At 45.8% G+C, this 16,367-nt stretch overlaps 1 protein-coding gene across 3 annotated transcripts in view; it reads right to left on the bottom strand.

The window, feature by feature from the left end:
• SFMBT2 (Scm like with four mbt domains 2) overlaps window positions 1-16,367 on the bottom strand; it is a 229,729-nt gene that overhangs the window by 18,283 nt on the left and 195,079 nt on the right. For all 3 annotated transcript variants that reach the window (XM_030216279.1, XM_030216281.1, XM_030216280.1), the window contains 2 exons: window positions 13,005-13,114; window positions 3,599-3,774 (listed from right to left, as the gene is read on the bottom strand). In XM_030216279.1, the coding sequence (XP_030072139.1) occupies window positions 3,599-3,774; window positions 13,005-13,114 (286 nt within the window). The remainder of the gene's footprint in view (window positions 1-3,598; window positions 3,775-13,004; window positions 13,115-16,367) is intronic.

Here is a 16,367-nt window from a genome sequence, read left to right as displayed (position 1 = left end):
TTCCACAAGGAAGTACCTGGAATAGAATCCCTGCCCTTCCTGCCCGGGTGGTACGGGCTCGACCGCATTGGCGCTGAGAAGGGCGGAGAGTTCCTCTGCAAGTACCTGCTTGTGATGGGAGCTGAAAGACTGAGCTCCTGGAGGACAATTTGGAGGCAGGGAGGCCAAATTCAGGGCGTATCCGCACCGCACTATTTGCCACCATCTGCTCGACCTTCTCACCGAAAATGTTATCCCCCCGGCAAGGGACGTCAGCCAGTCTCTGCTGGGTGCGGTTGTCCAGGTCAGAGGCACGCAGCCATGAGAGCCTGCGCATCACTATACCTTGGGCCGCAGCACGAGATGCCACGTCACAGGTGTCAAAAATCCCCCTGGACAGGAACTTTCTGCACGCCTTCAGCTGCCTGACCACCTCCTGATAAGGCCTGGACTGCTCCGGCGGGAGCTTATCGACCAGGTCCGCCAGCTGTTGCACATTGGTCCGCATGTGGATGCTCATATAGAGCAGGTAAGATTGGATGCGGGTCACGAGCATGGAGGACTGGTAGGCCTTCCTCCCAAATGAGTCCAGAGTGCGAGACTCCCGCCCCGGGGGCGCCGAGGCGGTATCCCTCGAACTCCGTGCCCTCTTGAGAGCAGAATCCACGACCGCTGAGTCATGGGGCAACTGGGGCCGCATGAGCTCTGGGTCAGAGTGGATCCTGTACTGGGACTCTGCTTTCTTGGGAATGGTGGGATTAGTTAATGGTCGCACCCAGTTCCGGAGCAGCGTCTCCTTCAGGACATTGTGCAGCGGTACCGTGGAGGACTCTCTAGGTGGTGATGGATAGTCGAGGACCTCGAGCATCTCGGCCCTCGGCTCTTCCACAGAGACCACGGGAAAGGGAATGCTTATAGACATATCCCGCACAAAGGAGGCAAAGGAGAGACTCTCAGGAGGTGAGAGCTTCCTCTCCGGTGACGGCGTGGGGTCCGAGGGAAGGCCCGTAGACTCCTCTGAGGAGAATATCTCGGGTCCTCCTCTTCCCCCCACGAGTCCTCATCCTCGGTATCGGACATTAGCTCATGTAGCTGAGTCCGGTACCGGGCCCGGCTCGACGTCGAGGCACCGAGGCCTCGGTGTCGTCGAGCGGTGGACTCCCGCGCCGGCGGGGACGGAGCTCCCTCCATCGACGTCGACGGGGACTCCACCTGCGTGGCTGTCGAGACCGGCACCGCAAGCGGCGGCGGTGTCGACTGCCCCGGCGCCGGGCTAGAGCTCGCCGGCGCCACAGTCATCGGCGCCGAGGGCGCAAGCACCCCCGGCGCCGGCACAGCCTGGCGCATCAGCCCTTCCAGGAGCCCCGGAAGGATGGCTCTGAGGCACTCGTCCAGGCCCGCTGCCGAGAAAGGCGGTGGGGCCGGTAAGGGTGTCGGTGCCAGAAGCTGCTGGGGGCCAGGAGACGGCACCGAGGTGCCGGAACCCCGACGCGTCGGTACCTCCACCACCGACGGAGATCTCTCCTCTCTGTGATGACGCTTCGGCGTCGACTCCTCTTCAGGCACCGAGGGCTCCCGGTGACGGCGCTTCTTGTCCTTCTTCCGGTGCACGTCACCGGTGCCGGAGGGCATGGAGGAGGAGGAGGTCGATCCCCCCTCGGTCTCGAGGTACCGGGTCCGACAGGGTTCGGTCCCGTGGCTCACGAGTTGAGGGAGTGACCGGGGCCGACTGCCCACGCGGTCTCTCTACCCCACTCTCGCCGGCGGGCCGACGGGACCTGTTCTCCTGGGGTCGCTGCCATCGGTGCCGATGTCTCGGGCATCGATACCGGTACCGAAGAACCGGCCTTCGATACCGATGCCGTCGAGGTCGACGTCGAGGGGCCGGCGCAAGTTCCAAAAAGACGGTCCCGCAGAACTTGCCTCGCAACCTGAGTCCGTTTCCGGAGACCGAGACACAAAGCACACGACTTGAGATTGTGCTCCGGCCCGAGGCACTGGAGGCACCAAGCGTGGGTGTCGGTCTGCGAGATCGGCCGGCCGCAGCGACCACACTTTTTAAATCCACTCGGGACCTTCGAGGACATCGACGGAAAAATCGCGTCGGCGAAGTCAAAGTCGGCAATGGTGGCTAAAATCACACCACGAAAATTGAAACCGACCGAGCGGCCACTAGGCCGCAACGAGGCGTCCCCGCTAGAAAGCGAGGGAAAAGGGAGGAGCGCGTGCTCCACACGCGCAAAATTCTTTTTTTTTTTTTTTTTTTGGATAACAAAACGAAACGAAAGAAGAAGAGGCCGAAAAGGCCAAGAGCGACGACCCGCGTAAACGCGGTCGAAAATTCCGGCGGCTGAAACGAGAGAGTTGCAAAAACACGACTCTCTCAGTCGCGGAAAAAAAGTAACTGGCGGGAGCGGTCGCGCACGGGCGGGAAGACGGCCGCGCATGCGCGGTGGGCGTGCCCTGCGTGCCGACCGTCCCGCGAAGCTTTTTCCGGTTGGTGGGGGCTGCCGCGGACGTCAACCCAGTCGTGAGAACAAGCAGCCTGCTTGTCCTCGGAGAAATTTAGGCATACTTTATAGAATGCGCCTAGGTGTATTTTGTTTCAATGCCGATTTTTTTAGGCGTGATATTGTAACCAGGTACCTCTAGGTGCAGCCAAGGATAGAACAATCTCCTCCAGCCACAGGCTCCCGGTACAGTCAAGAAATAAATGTCCACCAACAACTTCAATCTTAAGGACTTTATTCCATGCAGGTTTCTAGTAGACCTGATACACAGTTCCAATAGCAGCATTCACCTTCAATCTTAAGCACATATAAGCCACCTGAAAGTGTGTGGCAAATAGTCCCCTTTAAGCAGTAGGCTATCAGCACATACCAGGATTCAATACAGGCTCACAGTCAGCTCCAGTCTGGGCTCTTTAGCCAGTGCACAATAAACAGTAATTCAATTCCAAATAGAAGCAGTTCATTCAGTTCATCATCACAGTTAAATCACAAAGCAGCAGTTTCTAGCTTCTACTCTCTTTACCTTCAGGAGGGGTTCCATACTTTAGGGATTTATCATACCCCAAAGGATTCCCCTTTACATCGGCTTTACTGGTAGATTCAATACTTTAGGGACCTCTCTTACCCAAGGGTTTTCAGCCTGCACAACTTTAGGGACTTCTCTTACCCAAGGATTTTCAGCCTGCATCTGCTTCACTCTACCCTCTTCTCTCCCTCTCCTGGGACTCCTTCCCACCTGCCTAATCAATCCCTGGCTTCTGCTACCACAACCAATCATTCTCCTTCCCTTAGCTTCCCCCACACCCATACCAGCTGAGTTAAGCATTAGACTAATGATGAGCTCCTGCACACAGGGTTTCCTATCTCTCTTTCCCCCTAGTGGCAGCCAATCTACACATCCTGCCAGCTTACACCCATGTCTTCCCCTATTGCAGCTAGGAGTCCAGTCTGAGTTCTTCATCTCACCCCCTGGCTCCTTGCCTGCAATGCCTTCTGAGACTTGTATTTCAGACTGAAATTGCCTTAACCCAACTATCCTGGATGTGACTCTATCACAATATATAGAACCTAGTCCTTAATGTGGTTAAAGTCATCCTTTCAGCACTTACTGTATTTAGTTTTGGTATGAACTGAGCAGTTCTCTGGACATATTTCAGTGACCAAAATAGGGCTGAATAAATTTGGACAGCATTCTAGCTTGGTGCACACTCTTCGGCAGAAATCTTCCACTTGGTCTGATGTCCTGACAATCCGCACTGTTGCTCTGTATGTCTTTCCTTTGTATCTAGAAGAAATAAAGCTCAATAAATATGACAGAACTACCTTTACGCCACCAGACAAACTGTGTCACTGCAGTTCAATAACAGAGAAGGGCATAGACTAAATAAAGCATTATCTGCTACAGACATTTTATACTTTCCATTTTCAATTAAAAAAATAATTTCTCCAATAAGTTTTTAGAAAAATTCCATTAGTGGAAATTTGAAAAATGTATTTTTGTAAAATACTTTTTGACTTCACAATACTGATCTGGAATAGCCATTACAATAATTTAAGACATTGCAAAAGGATGTGTTTGTAAAGAATGTACTGCAGGAAAGATACAGATTAGGCTGGGGTGTGCTTGGAATGATGCATTTCTCTCTTTTAATGCTGTACATCTGTAGTATTTCTTCTAGATATGGCAGAAAGTAATATGCTCTACTGTAGTTTTCAATTTATTATATCAGCTACCATTCTGAATGACACAATATGCAATTTAAAAGCATGGTGAACTAGTAATTCAACTATGAAACCTGGATACTTGTCAAATAATAATCCAATAATAACCATTAGTATCTACATAAAGACATGATTGAAAGGTCTGTCGATTAGTCACTGCTTCTCTGAACTACCACTGCACTTCAGCACAATAATAATTTGCCGAGATTCTGAAATTCCTCCAGTCTTACTCACATATACTTTTGCCACCAGCCCTCCTCAAGATAATTTGTTTTAGTGGTGAGTGGGTGGCAGGAATACACGTTCAAGAATTCTTCCTAGGTGAGTGCATACCCCATCCTACTGCAGTCTTCTCCCTCTCCATGCCACATCTCCCAGCCTCCTTCCATCCTATCCAGAGACAAGGCCTATCCTACTCCCCACAGCTCTTTCATGATCCCTTCTTCCTCTCCTCTCTCTTTGTCCCTCCCTCTTGTGCTCTTCTTCTCACCCATCTCACTGTCTCCTCCTTTATCCTTTCTCACATTCCCACTTCCCTCCTTCTCTCCTTCTCTTGGAGGCTTGAGGGGCCAATGCAAGAAGCTGTGTGCCAAAGGTTGAGTTCACGGCTTCTAATATGAGCCAAGCTCATTCGTTTTACTCTCTCATGTGGTAAATTAATGACATGCAGACTACTGCCATGTTAAAAAGTATGCTCTGCCAGAAAAAAAAAAAAACAGCACACAATGCAGTGGCAGTAAAGCAAAGATACTTACCTGTAGCAAGTATTCTCCAAGAACTGCAGGCTTATTCTCACAAGTGGGTTGGCGATCTGCGTCGGCCCTGGAACCGGAATTCTGTATAGCAAAAAGTTTGCTAGAGCCTTCTGAAAAGCGTCACACATCCAACTGCGCATGCGTGGAGTGCCTTCCCGCCCACCACGCGATCAGTTCAGTCAAAAGCATAAGAGAGAGAAGACTCCTCCAAGGGGAGGTGGGTGGGTTTGTGAGAATAATCAGCTTGCTGTCCTCGGAGAATACCTGCTACAGGTAAGTATCTTCGCTTTCTCTAAGGATAAGCAGGCTATAATATTCTCACAAGTGGGGTATCCCTAGCATCCAGGCTCATCCAAAACAATAAACACTGGTCAACTGGGCCTTGCAACTGCAAGAACATAACGTAGATTAACCTGAAACTATATACAACTAGATGAAAGTGCAGCCTGGAGCAAAATAAAACGGGCCTAGGAGGCTGGAGCTGGATTCTGGACTCCAAACAGATTCTGCAACACTGACTGCCCAAACCGACTGTCGCGTCGGGTATCCTGCTCTACATGTGAATGTGTGGACTGAAGTACAAAAAAACAGAAGAAACCAGTCTTCGCAGAAAACAAATAAAAAACAAAACAGCGAAGATGACTAAAATTGAAAAAAGATAACCTTACAAAAATCAATTAAAATTTTTTTTTTATTGTTTATTAAAAATGTTAAAAAGGAAAGGTGATTGGGACTCGACACAGCTGTGTTTCAGCCTATCAGGCCTGCATCAGGAATCCTTTCACCATACAGAAAATCTTGTTTTCATTCACAAATGTTTATATTGAAAAACTTGAGCTGGAGATTCTGCTCCGTCTATTCTTCGGATTTCTCGCAAGAATGTATCCCGTTGAAAAAGTAACTGAAGCTGTATCAGTGGATTGTAGCTCCGGTCAGTGTCTCGCTTCAGTTGAAGGTATTCAAGCAGGGTCTGTGTAGGACAAGAAAGGGGATCTATGGCCTTGCTGTCACATCAGACGGCAAACCTCCTCCATTTAAAAAAAGAACACTTCTTAGTGGAATCTTTCCTAGAAGCAAGCAAGACCCAGGAGATACCCTCTGAAAGACCCATGGAGAGACAAATTCTAGGCTCTCAACATTCAGGCCGTGAGAGCCAGAGGTTGGGATGTAGAAGTGACCCCTAGTTCTGTGTGATGAGGTTTGGAAAACACTCCAATCTCCATGGTTCTTCGGAGGACAATTCCAGAAGAAGAGAGAACCATATCTGATGTGGTCAATAGGGCACAATCAGAATCATGGTTCTGCAGTCTTGCTTGAGTTTTTCTTCACCCAACGTGTAATTAAACTCTGGAATTTGTTGCCGGAGAAAGTGGTGAAGGCGGTTAGCTTAGCAGAGTTTAAAAAGGGGTTGGACGGATTCCTAAAGGACAAGTCCATAAACCACTACTAAACGGACTTGGAAAAATCCAAAATTCCAGGAATAACATGTATAGAATGTTTGTACGTTTGGGAAGCTTGCCAGGTGCCCTTGGCCTGGATTGGCCGCTGTCGTGGACAGGATGCTGGGCTCGATGGACCCTTGGTCTTTTCCCAGTATGGCATTACTTATGTACTTATGAGTTTCAACAAAGTCTTCCCCATTAGCGGTATGGGAGAATACGCATTAAGAGGGAGATGGGGAAGGTAATGGTAAGAGCTAGGGAGGCTTAGCCTATTGAGACAAAAATTTGGGGTGGGTCTGAGCCCAGAGTTGGTGTGCCTCCGCCCACTTGTGGCCACACTACTGCTTTGTCAGAGCAGCTGAACTGAAATCCATATGCAACAATGCTAGACTAAGAGCCTTCTCCCAAGCCTTTAATATATAGGGCGACTGACTATACACCCATTTTGCACCTGGACTAGCTTGCTAAACATACTGTAACCTAGATCAGTTCCTTATCTTTCGCTTAACTATACAAAGAACTTGCCTTGATTTTAGCTAACCATCAAATTATGCCAACTGACTCTGTACCACGCATCATGTTCCCATCATCTATCTGCTCTTGGTCCCTCTTATTGTAGAAAATCTTTAGCATCACATCTATGTTAGTTGACTATTCTAGTGTGTGCTTATTAGGTGAATCATTAGTATTATGCTAACATTATCTCTGGTATTTCAATTCTAATGCTGTAAAATGTATATATTTTTGATACTGTTTCATGGTAGTTGTATTATTAGGTTTCAATTTACTGTTTTCAAGTTTACCTCATTTATTGTATTTATGTTTATTCTTGGTTATTTTACTATTGTTATGCTGTTAACAAAACTGTAAGTTTTATGCTAAACTCTACCTGCTGTACACCGCCTTGGGTGTACAGCAGGTGGTTAATAAATCCCAATCAATAAATAAGAAAGAGAGCCTGAATAGGTTATTTCCTATACTGCGACTCTGTTGATAACATCAGAGCCTACAACTGTTGCATGCTTTGTATGCAGTGATTGCAAACAGCTAGTAGCCTGCAAGCAATGTGGTGGTTTCTTTTTAACCTATGCGAAGGATGACTTGTTTCAAAAAGTAGTATTAGGAAGGAAATGAGGCTAGAAGCAGAATCTAATAAATAAAAAAAAGTCACTGAAGAAAATTTTCTAAAAAGCTATTTCCACTGAAGAACAATGTATGAATTCTATAGCAGTTAATCTTTTAACAAAGCAATCAGGTACAGCCATTGCTAGGCATGAAACAACTTGTTCTAAAATTTGTATAAATACTTTCTAAGAGACTTTGCAATAAAGCTCTTGAATCAGCATTCAATGGTGTTCCCATGAGATTTCAGCCACATGAAGTGCCTAGCAGTAACTCTGTGTTCCAATACACATCTCTTCTTATATTTTCACAAAATGACTAATCCAAGATTCAGTCACACGTGGAGGGGCATAATCGAACGGGGCGCCCAAGTTTTCGTGAGGGCGTCCTCGCAGGATGGCCCAGCGAAGGGGCGGGAAAACCCGTATTATCGAAACAAGATGTGCTTCCATCTTTTGTTTCGATAATACGGTCAGGGACGCCCAAATTTCAACATTTAGGTCGACCTTAGAGATGGTCAACCTAAATGTTGAGATGGTCGACCTTAGAGATCGTTGTCCCCGGTTTTCAGCCATAATGGAAATCGAGGACCCCCATCTCAAAAATGACCAAATCCAAGCCCTTTGGTCGTGGGAGGAGCCAGAATTCATAGTGCACTGGTCCCCTTGACATGCCAGGACACCAACCGGGCACCCTAGGGGGCACTGCAGTGGATTTCACAAATTGCTCCCAGGTGCATAGCTCCCTTACCTTAGGTGCTGAGCAACCCCAAAACCCACTCCCTACAACTGTACACCACTACCATAGCCCTAAGGGGTGAAGGGGGGCACCTACATGTGGGCAGATATTCTCCATGAACAGTAGGATGGATATTCAACCATTCCTTTGCTTTAACTGCAAAATCAGTCTGACTGCACGCATGCGATAGTTTTTGCACTGCGTCATCACAGGGGCTACCTCAGTTCCCTTTAAAGCTTACAACAAAACAACTATGAGGGAAGGTGGAAGTGTTAGGGAGGACTTCTATCCTGCTATCCATGGAGAACAGCTATTCTAAGTAATTTAGGGCCCTGTTTACTAGTTTTTAGCACGCACTAAAGATTAGCACGTGCTAAACGCTAAGTTGTCCATAGGAACATATAGGCTACTCTAGCGTTTAGCGCTCGCTAAACTACAAACGCTAGTGCACCTTAGTAAACAGGGCCCTTAGTTTTCTTCAAAGACAAGCAGGATGCAATGCCCTCACTGGTGAGATTCCCTAGGTACAGGTGACCCTAGCTGAGATAATATTTAACTATCTCTCTGACCTCATGTGAAACTTCCTTTAAATCAGTCACCTTACTTTCTTACCTATCTATATGTTACAACTTTGCCTTACTCTTCACTATCAATTATAATGTTCTATTACGTATTGTGTTGACATTGTAAGTAGTAAACTATGCCATACTTTGTAGTATTATTTGAATATTTTCCTGCTGTAATTGCCTATTACTCAAGTTTGACCTTTTCTTACTGTACACCGTCTTTAGTAAATTCCTTCAAAAATGCGGTAAATAAATCCTAATAAATAAACTAAATAAATAAATAAACAGAAAAAAAGGAAAAGTAAAAACAAACTGTCAATGGACACACAACAAAATTGTTTCTGTGGGTAAAAGGCCTTTTTTCTTCTTTTTTTTTAACAAAGGCAACCTGGAAGTTATAAAAATGGATTCTTGAGTGGATGAAATTAGATTCTACAACTCAAAAAGATTCTGCAGAACAGAATGACCAAACCTACTGTCTCATCAGGAATTTCTTTCCAAACAAAAATGAGATGTCACTGTATAGACCAAAGTCCATGTTGCAACTCTCAGATGCCGACCTTAAGTGGGTTACTGACACAGCCATGGTTCTGAAATTCTGAGCCTCAACTTGACCCTCTAAGTTCAAGCCTGCTCAGACATAAGTGAAGGAGATGCAGTTTGCTAGCTAATCAGTTGGTTTTTGCATGGTTACAGCAATCCCGGGCTTATTGGTGTTTTAGCAGACCTTCTAAGGGTTTTTAGTCCACTCCAAGTAAAAGGTTAATGAAGGAGAGATCCTAGATAAATACTTCCTGATGCTGACAGCTTGACCAAACACCCTCAAATGGCAGCTTAATGGTGTTTTTTGAATCAATGTAGGCTGTAACTGTTCAAAGGATAACTCTGAGAACCCAGGTGTCAGAGCTTTTACCAGGCAAACGGTTTACATAAAAACCTTAACATTGAACGCTGATTATGTACTGCTAGTCAAAAGCCTGCTCCAAATTTTGGCTGGGGATCTGTCTATGGTTTTTGAGCCCTCTGCTGTCTGGGATGATAGCAAGGTTCCTGTTGTGTCTGACAGGAACGAGGAAGTAGATGATACTTTCTCATCCAAGGATAGTATGAAGTCCTTAAAGCTCCACTCAAATACCTACTAGAAGATGAAGAAGAGGGAGGTGGAGGTTGCTCTGGAGAAGAATCTGAGCATATAACAGTGCGATTTAGTTACAGAAGCTGATGCCACTTCAGGCATGCTCTTGCCATGAACAAGCTGCACACTGTCGCTTGAAGGCCCAAAGAGGCCACTTCAAAGGCTTGTTTCAGTGAACCTTCTATTTTAGGGCAATGCCCCCTTCCACCAGAAAGGTGGTCTTCTTAGTCACCGCCATAATCAGGAAGCCCACCTCGGGAAGCTGCAATTTACCTTTCTACTCCAGAAATAACGGGTAGAGGTGAGCTATGGCTCTTCCCACTTTCAACACCACATCCGGTGATAATCGTGTTTTGAATGTCAAGATACACCGGGAAGGCCTTAGAAAGACCTCTAAGCCCCCTCATGATCGACAAAGATGGAACTCCTGACACCAAAGCAAAAGGCTCCTCAATGGAAAGCACCACTTTAAGAGTACTGAGCTCTCCCTCCTCTAATGGCTCCTTCAATGATACTCTTCTGAATAGACCGAGGCCACATCAGATAAGGAGGGAGAAGCAGAGATAGCCTCATCTGCCCACTCCTGATGGTCTAAACGAGATCACTTCGGAGCTGGAGGGGCAGCAGGGCGAGAAACTGAAGCACCTTGAAGCAACTCTGATGGTCCCTGCTTCAGTAAATAGGCCTGGGTAAAAGCAACATAAACTCTGCCAGGCCCTGAGGCTGTAAAATGGTGGCTGTACTTCGTGAATGATCTGGTAGAGGCTGCTCCTCACCGCCAGTCGGCTCCCCAAAAATAGCACCCGTTCCTGCACTCTCCTGCATCAAACTGCACACCGGCCCTTCCAGAGAGCTCGAAGACCCTGGCATATTCGGATGCTGCACCAAATTTGAAGATGAGCTACTGCTGACTGTTTCCTCTATGTCCCACAGGATTCCTGGCTTGCATGCCCTGCAAAGCCTCAATGCCGGTCCGCGGGTCCCACAGCGGGAACACAACTTCCTCCACGGGAGTCGCCATTTACCCCTGTCACCAGCACAGCACAATGGGTCCCGAGTGGTGAGTAGGGTTCCCTCCCCTGCTCCAAGTAGAACTTGCAGCCCTTCAAGCAGTTCTGAGTCAAACTTTAATTGGACTTACCACTGCCGGATACTCCTCCCAAGCTCAGTCTCCACAACTCTTACCACAGATGAGAAAGGCTCAGGACTGATACTTTGTCCTATGCTCTCCAGCAAACCTCTTTCCTTCTCCTTTTTTTTTTTAGGTTGGAAAAGGAGAGTTCCACAGGGGAGAGGTGAAGGGAGAAAAGAAGTAAATTCGTGGGGCACCAGAGACAGGGATCTGAAGACCTCCAGATATGACTCTGCAGACTCAAGCCACCTGCAAAGCTCAACTGGGGCCCAGTTGATCAACTGGACCAGGAGCAAATCAGTCAGAACCATAGTAACATAGTAGATGATGGCAGAAAAAGACCTGCATGGTCCATCCAGTCTGCCCAACAAGATAAACTCACATGTGCCATTTTTTGTGTATACCTTACCTTGATTTGTACCTTTCTTTTTCAGGGCCCAGACCGTATAAGTCTGCCCAGCACTATCCCCGCCCCGCCTCCCACCACCGGCTCTGGCACAGACCGTATAAGTCTGCCCAGCACCATCCCCACCTCCCAACCACCAGCCCTGCCTCCCACCACTGGCTAAGCTTCTGGGGATCCCTTCCTTCTAAGCAGGATTCCTTTATGTTAATCCCACGCATGTTTGAATTCCGTTACCGTTTTCCTCTCCACCACCTCCCGCGGGAGGGCGTTCCAAGCATGCACCACTCTCTCTGTGAAAAAATACTTCCTGACATTTTTCTTGAGTCTGCCCCCCTTCAAGGCTAAAAGTGGTCCATCCACCTGCTGGAGATACAAAATACTGAGGAACTGAACTGGATGCCAAGAGAGATATGTCTCAGCCCAGTTTTCAGTTCTCTATCTCCACCTGCTGGGTAATGGACACAACTATCCCACAGGTTCTAGAATAGTGGGAAGCTACGTAATGGAAGTGGCAATTTAAAATAAAAAGTAGAGAGAGAGAGAGAGAGATGCCAAGTCTCATTCATTAGTAATACATCATGCTCACTTGAAGGCTATCTTACTCTCACACTCCTTGAGCCCCTTCCCTCATTTATTAGAAGCAACAATGCTAGTGAACTGATCATTATTACTGCTTTTATGAGTCAAGTCTAAGAGAAGAAAAATTATGCTGGCTCACGGCAGTAGAAAGCATACCTTCCTATTGCCTCCCCTTGCCTCGTTTCTTATTCCTGCAACTACAAGTACATATGGAGTGAAACCTATGCACCGAGTAGAGATCAATTTTCAGCCTAGAAAATTTACCCAGATAAATGCTTAATTACCTCGGCAAATTTAGCCTCATGTTGCCTCCTCTCTGACTTTAGAGATACCACAAAAAGTCGTGTCATTTTATACTACCTTTTTCATTTGCAAAGCAATAAGACCACAGGGGGTCCTTTTACTAAATAGTGCTAAAAAGTGGCCTGAGTTAATCGCAATGTAGATCTGTACCATGTGCTGAGGCCACTTTTAGTGCTGTCGGGAAATGGCCGATTTTTCTGTTTTACCAATAATGGCTATGCGCTAATTTTCTCATTAGTTTTCCTGGCGGTATGTGGGTAGTGATTACCGCAGTTTAGTAAAAAGGCCTCTAAATCTTTCTAGATTTATGCCCCGGATTCCATGTCTTAAAAATTCTCACTCTTCGGCTTTCAAGCTCACTTTTTGGGGCAGTAAATTTCACTCTTTTGGACTGACAATCCTTGGTATCTCTACAGAGATGGGGTGGGTGAGTGAGCAGTGGGAATGAAGGGAGGAACAAACTTTTCCTTGTTAATTTCCTATGTAGCCACAAACAATCCTCTACTAAACAGAGCACAAAAGAAATATTATTCCAGCATTGCCAACAAATTCACACAAACCTCGGAATAATCATAATTAGCAGATATGTAAAATACAAATTTCTAAGTGACATACTTGGCTTTAAGGGTTTCTTCTTGAAAATTCCACTGAGGGTCTTCCACAAGCTGCAGTTCTCGCAATACCCTTCCTGGTTTGTAGGCCGCATTAATAACCATGCTAAGGACCTAGAACCGTCAAAGAAAAATCAGTAGAACTCCTTACCACTTGGATCATACTCTGAAAAGACAAATACAAAACACTTGGTATTCAGCAGCACTTATCCAGGTAGCAGCAGTTGCCCCAAAGAGTGAGACTGAAGGCCAAAGAGTGAGATTGTTTTTCAGTTGCTCTGCCTGGACTATAAATCTAAAACGATTTAAGCTTTATTGCTTTACTAATAAAAAAAACAACCAAGCATAAAATTATATTTGACTTTCTTTGGTACCTCTGAAAGGATCTAGACACCTTTCAGCACCTGCTACTTGAATACGTGCTGCTGACCGGGTCCATTCCTAGATTTTCAGTGGAATTATCCAGATAATGTTTATTGTTTACTGTTTATTTATAGACTTACTATACCACCTAGCCTAACTGGTAGATCCAAGTGGTTTACAGAGTAAAATCAATTAAAAAATTATTCAAGGAACTACAAAGCTATGATAGGAAAGAAACAGCATTCACACTAAGAGAAACTAATACAGATGTAACAAAAAGGGGAGGATAATAGATGGAGAGAGAGGGGGGAGGTCTGGGAAAGGGAGGACATACTGGCAGGCGATCAGCAATGAGGATGATTAACCTAACTTACATAGTAACACAGTAGATGACGGCAGAAAAAGACCTGCATGGTCCATCCAGTCTGCCCAACAAGATAAACTCATATGTGCTACTTTTACCAAAAGCTTGTTGAAAGAGCCAAGTTTTTAGCGCAATATAAAAAAGTCTCTGCAGACCATCCTGATAGTGCTCGGGCAGTTCAGGGGCAGAGCCTGGATAGAGTTGACAGCATTTATCTAGCTGGTTATCCAGGTAATGGTGCCGAATATTGCTGTCATCCCACAATGATGTGATTAGTCTCTGACACCCCTCAATGATGTGAAACATAGGTTAGAATTTCTGTTTAGAAAAGTAATAGAATAAACAGAAACCATATGGCAAAATGCAATAATGAATAGGAATTATTAGCAAATGTTGGTGCATTATCCAATATCATAACATTTCTTGAATGACAAATTTGTTAATAAATGTAACTGTATTTTTTTATTGTGAGCTTTTTTGTTTGCTTTTGTAGGCCAGCAGTTTCTACTACTCTCTTAACGTCGGAGTAATGTTCTGACTATAGGACTTGAATGACAATGGCTACACAATTACTTAGGAACCAATGCAAATTCCATTTGTTAGAACGCATGTATGATCAGTTAAATAGGGACTAATTTCCTATCCTAGGATCAAGATAATGTTTTTTTCTTTTTAAAGAAGGTTCTTATTCTGCCAGGATACTGAAGGATATAGATATAAGCTTTGGCATTAAATGGAAGAGAATGACAAAGGAACAATTAAGTTTCAGCTGCTTATAATAATTTGTAATTACAAGTGAAGTGATCTCTATTTAAGGCTCACTGATTATGTTTTACTAAAGGTTCTCTTTCTTGTACATTTAGGAAGTGATTCTATAAGAGGGAACCCCGATGACAATAGCATCTGGATGTCTGGATTCCGTTGCAGAATATTAGTATAACACAGAGTCAGTGTGTATTACATTTACAAACCTGTAGTTACACCAGCCATAGACCTGGCATAACTGTGAGCGCCTAAGAGTGGCAGGGAGGCACAACTTACAGCATGCTGTAAGTTACATGTGTAAGTGGGAGACATGTCCCCCTTGCATTTATTAAACTATCTATACTAGATGCAACTTTATCTCATCTCCTCTTACGCTCCTACCTGTAACCTCCGCTCACAGGACAAATCCCTCCTCCCAGTACCCTTCTCCACCACCGCCAACTCCAGGCTCTGCCCTTTCTGCCTCGCCTCATCCTATGCTTGGAACAAACTCCCTGAGCCCATACGCCAGGTCCCCTCCCTGCCCATCTTCAAATCCTTGCTCAAAGCCCACCTCTTCAATGTCGCTTTCAGCACCTAACCATTGTACCTCTATCCAGGAAATCTAGACTGCCCCAATTTGATTGACTGCACTTTTTGTCCTTTAGATTGTAAGCTCCTTTGAGCAGGGACTGTCCTCTGTGTTAAACTGTACAGCGCTGCGTAACCCTGGTAGCACTTTAGAAATGTTAAGTAGTAGTACTATAGAACAACACTTCGGTGCCCTGCTGGCACTCTTGTACACTTACGCATGCCAGTGCTAGTATTCTGTACATTTACATTGCCCTTTTAAGTACCGTGGCACATTTTATGTGAAATAATAAACCAATTTGCTCTAATGCTTGTGTGCACGTCCTTTGTAACCTCTTTCCCCTGGTGGAACGGGCTCTATCTATCTATCTATTTATCATTTCTATAGCGCTACAAGGCATACGCAGCGCTGTACACCATACACAAAAGACAGTCCCTGCTCAAAGAGCTTACAATCTAGATAAGACAGGTAAACAGACAAACAATTAAGGGTAAGGGAATATAGACAGAACAGTTAGGGTAAGGGAATAAAGAGGTGAGGATAAAGGCCAGGGCAGGTGAGTTAGTCAAAAGCAGCAAGACGTACAGGCTCTGGAAGTCTATTCCAGGCGTGAGGTGCAGCGAGACAAAATGAACAAAGTCTAGAATTAGCAGTAGAGGAGAAAGGGACAGATAGGAGAGATTTGTCTACAGAATGGAGTACTCGAGGGGGAACGTAGGGAGAGACAAGAATGGAGAGGTACTGGGGAGCGGCAGAGTGACTGCACTTATAGGTTAATAGGAGAAGTTTGAATTGAATATGGAAATGGATAGGGAGCCAGTGAAGTGACTTAAGGAGAGGGCTAATGTGGGCATAGCGACTTTGGCGGAAGATGAGTCGCGCAGCAGTTTTGGATTGATTGAAGAGGAGAGAGATGGCTAAGAGGGAGGCCGGCAAAAAGTAGGTTACAATAATCAAGACGAGAGGTGATGAGTGTGGATATGGGTTCTGGTAGAGTGCTCAGAGATGAAGGGACGGATTTTGCTAATGTTGTAGAGAAAGAAACGCCAGGTTTTGGCAATCTGCTGAATGTGATCAGAGAAGGAGAGAGAGGAGTCAAAGATGACCCCAAGGTTACGAGCAGAGGACACAGGGAGAATGAGAGTGCCGTCCACCGAAATAGAGAAAGGGGGGATAGGGGAGGTAGGTTTAGGGAGAAAGATGAGAAGCTCGGTTTTGGCCATGTTGAGCTTCAGAAGACGTCGAGACAATGCATTGCTCTTCAAGAGGGAAGAGCTCCTTTGTAAGCAAAATGGATTTGATGG

Source organism: Microcaecilia unicolor, chromosome 10 (assembly GCF_901765095.1).
Source record: "Microcaecilia unicolor chromosome 10, aMicUni1.1, whole genome shotgun sequence".
NCBI classification, from domain to species: Eukaryota; Metazoa; Chordata; class Amphibia; order Gymnophiona; family Siphonopidae; genus Microcaecilia; species Microcaecilia unicolor.
This window is presented reverse-complemented; position numbering and strand designations above follow the sequence as displayed.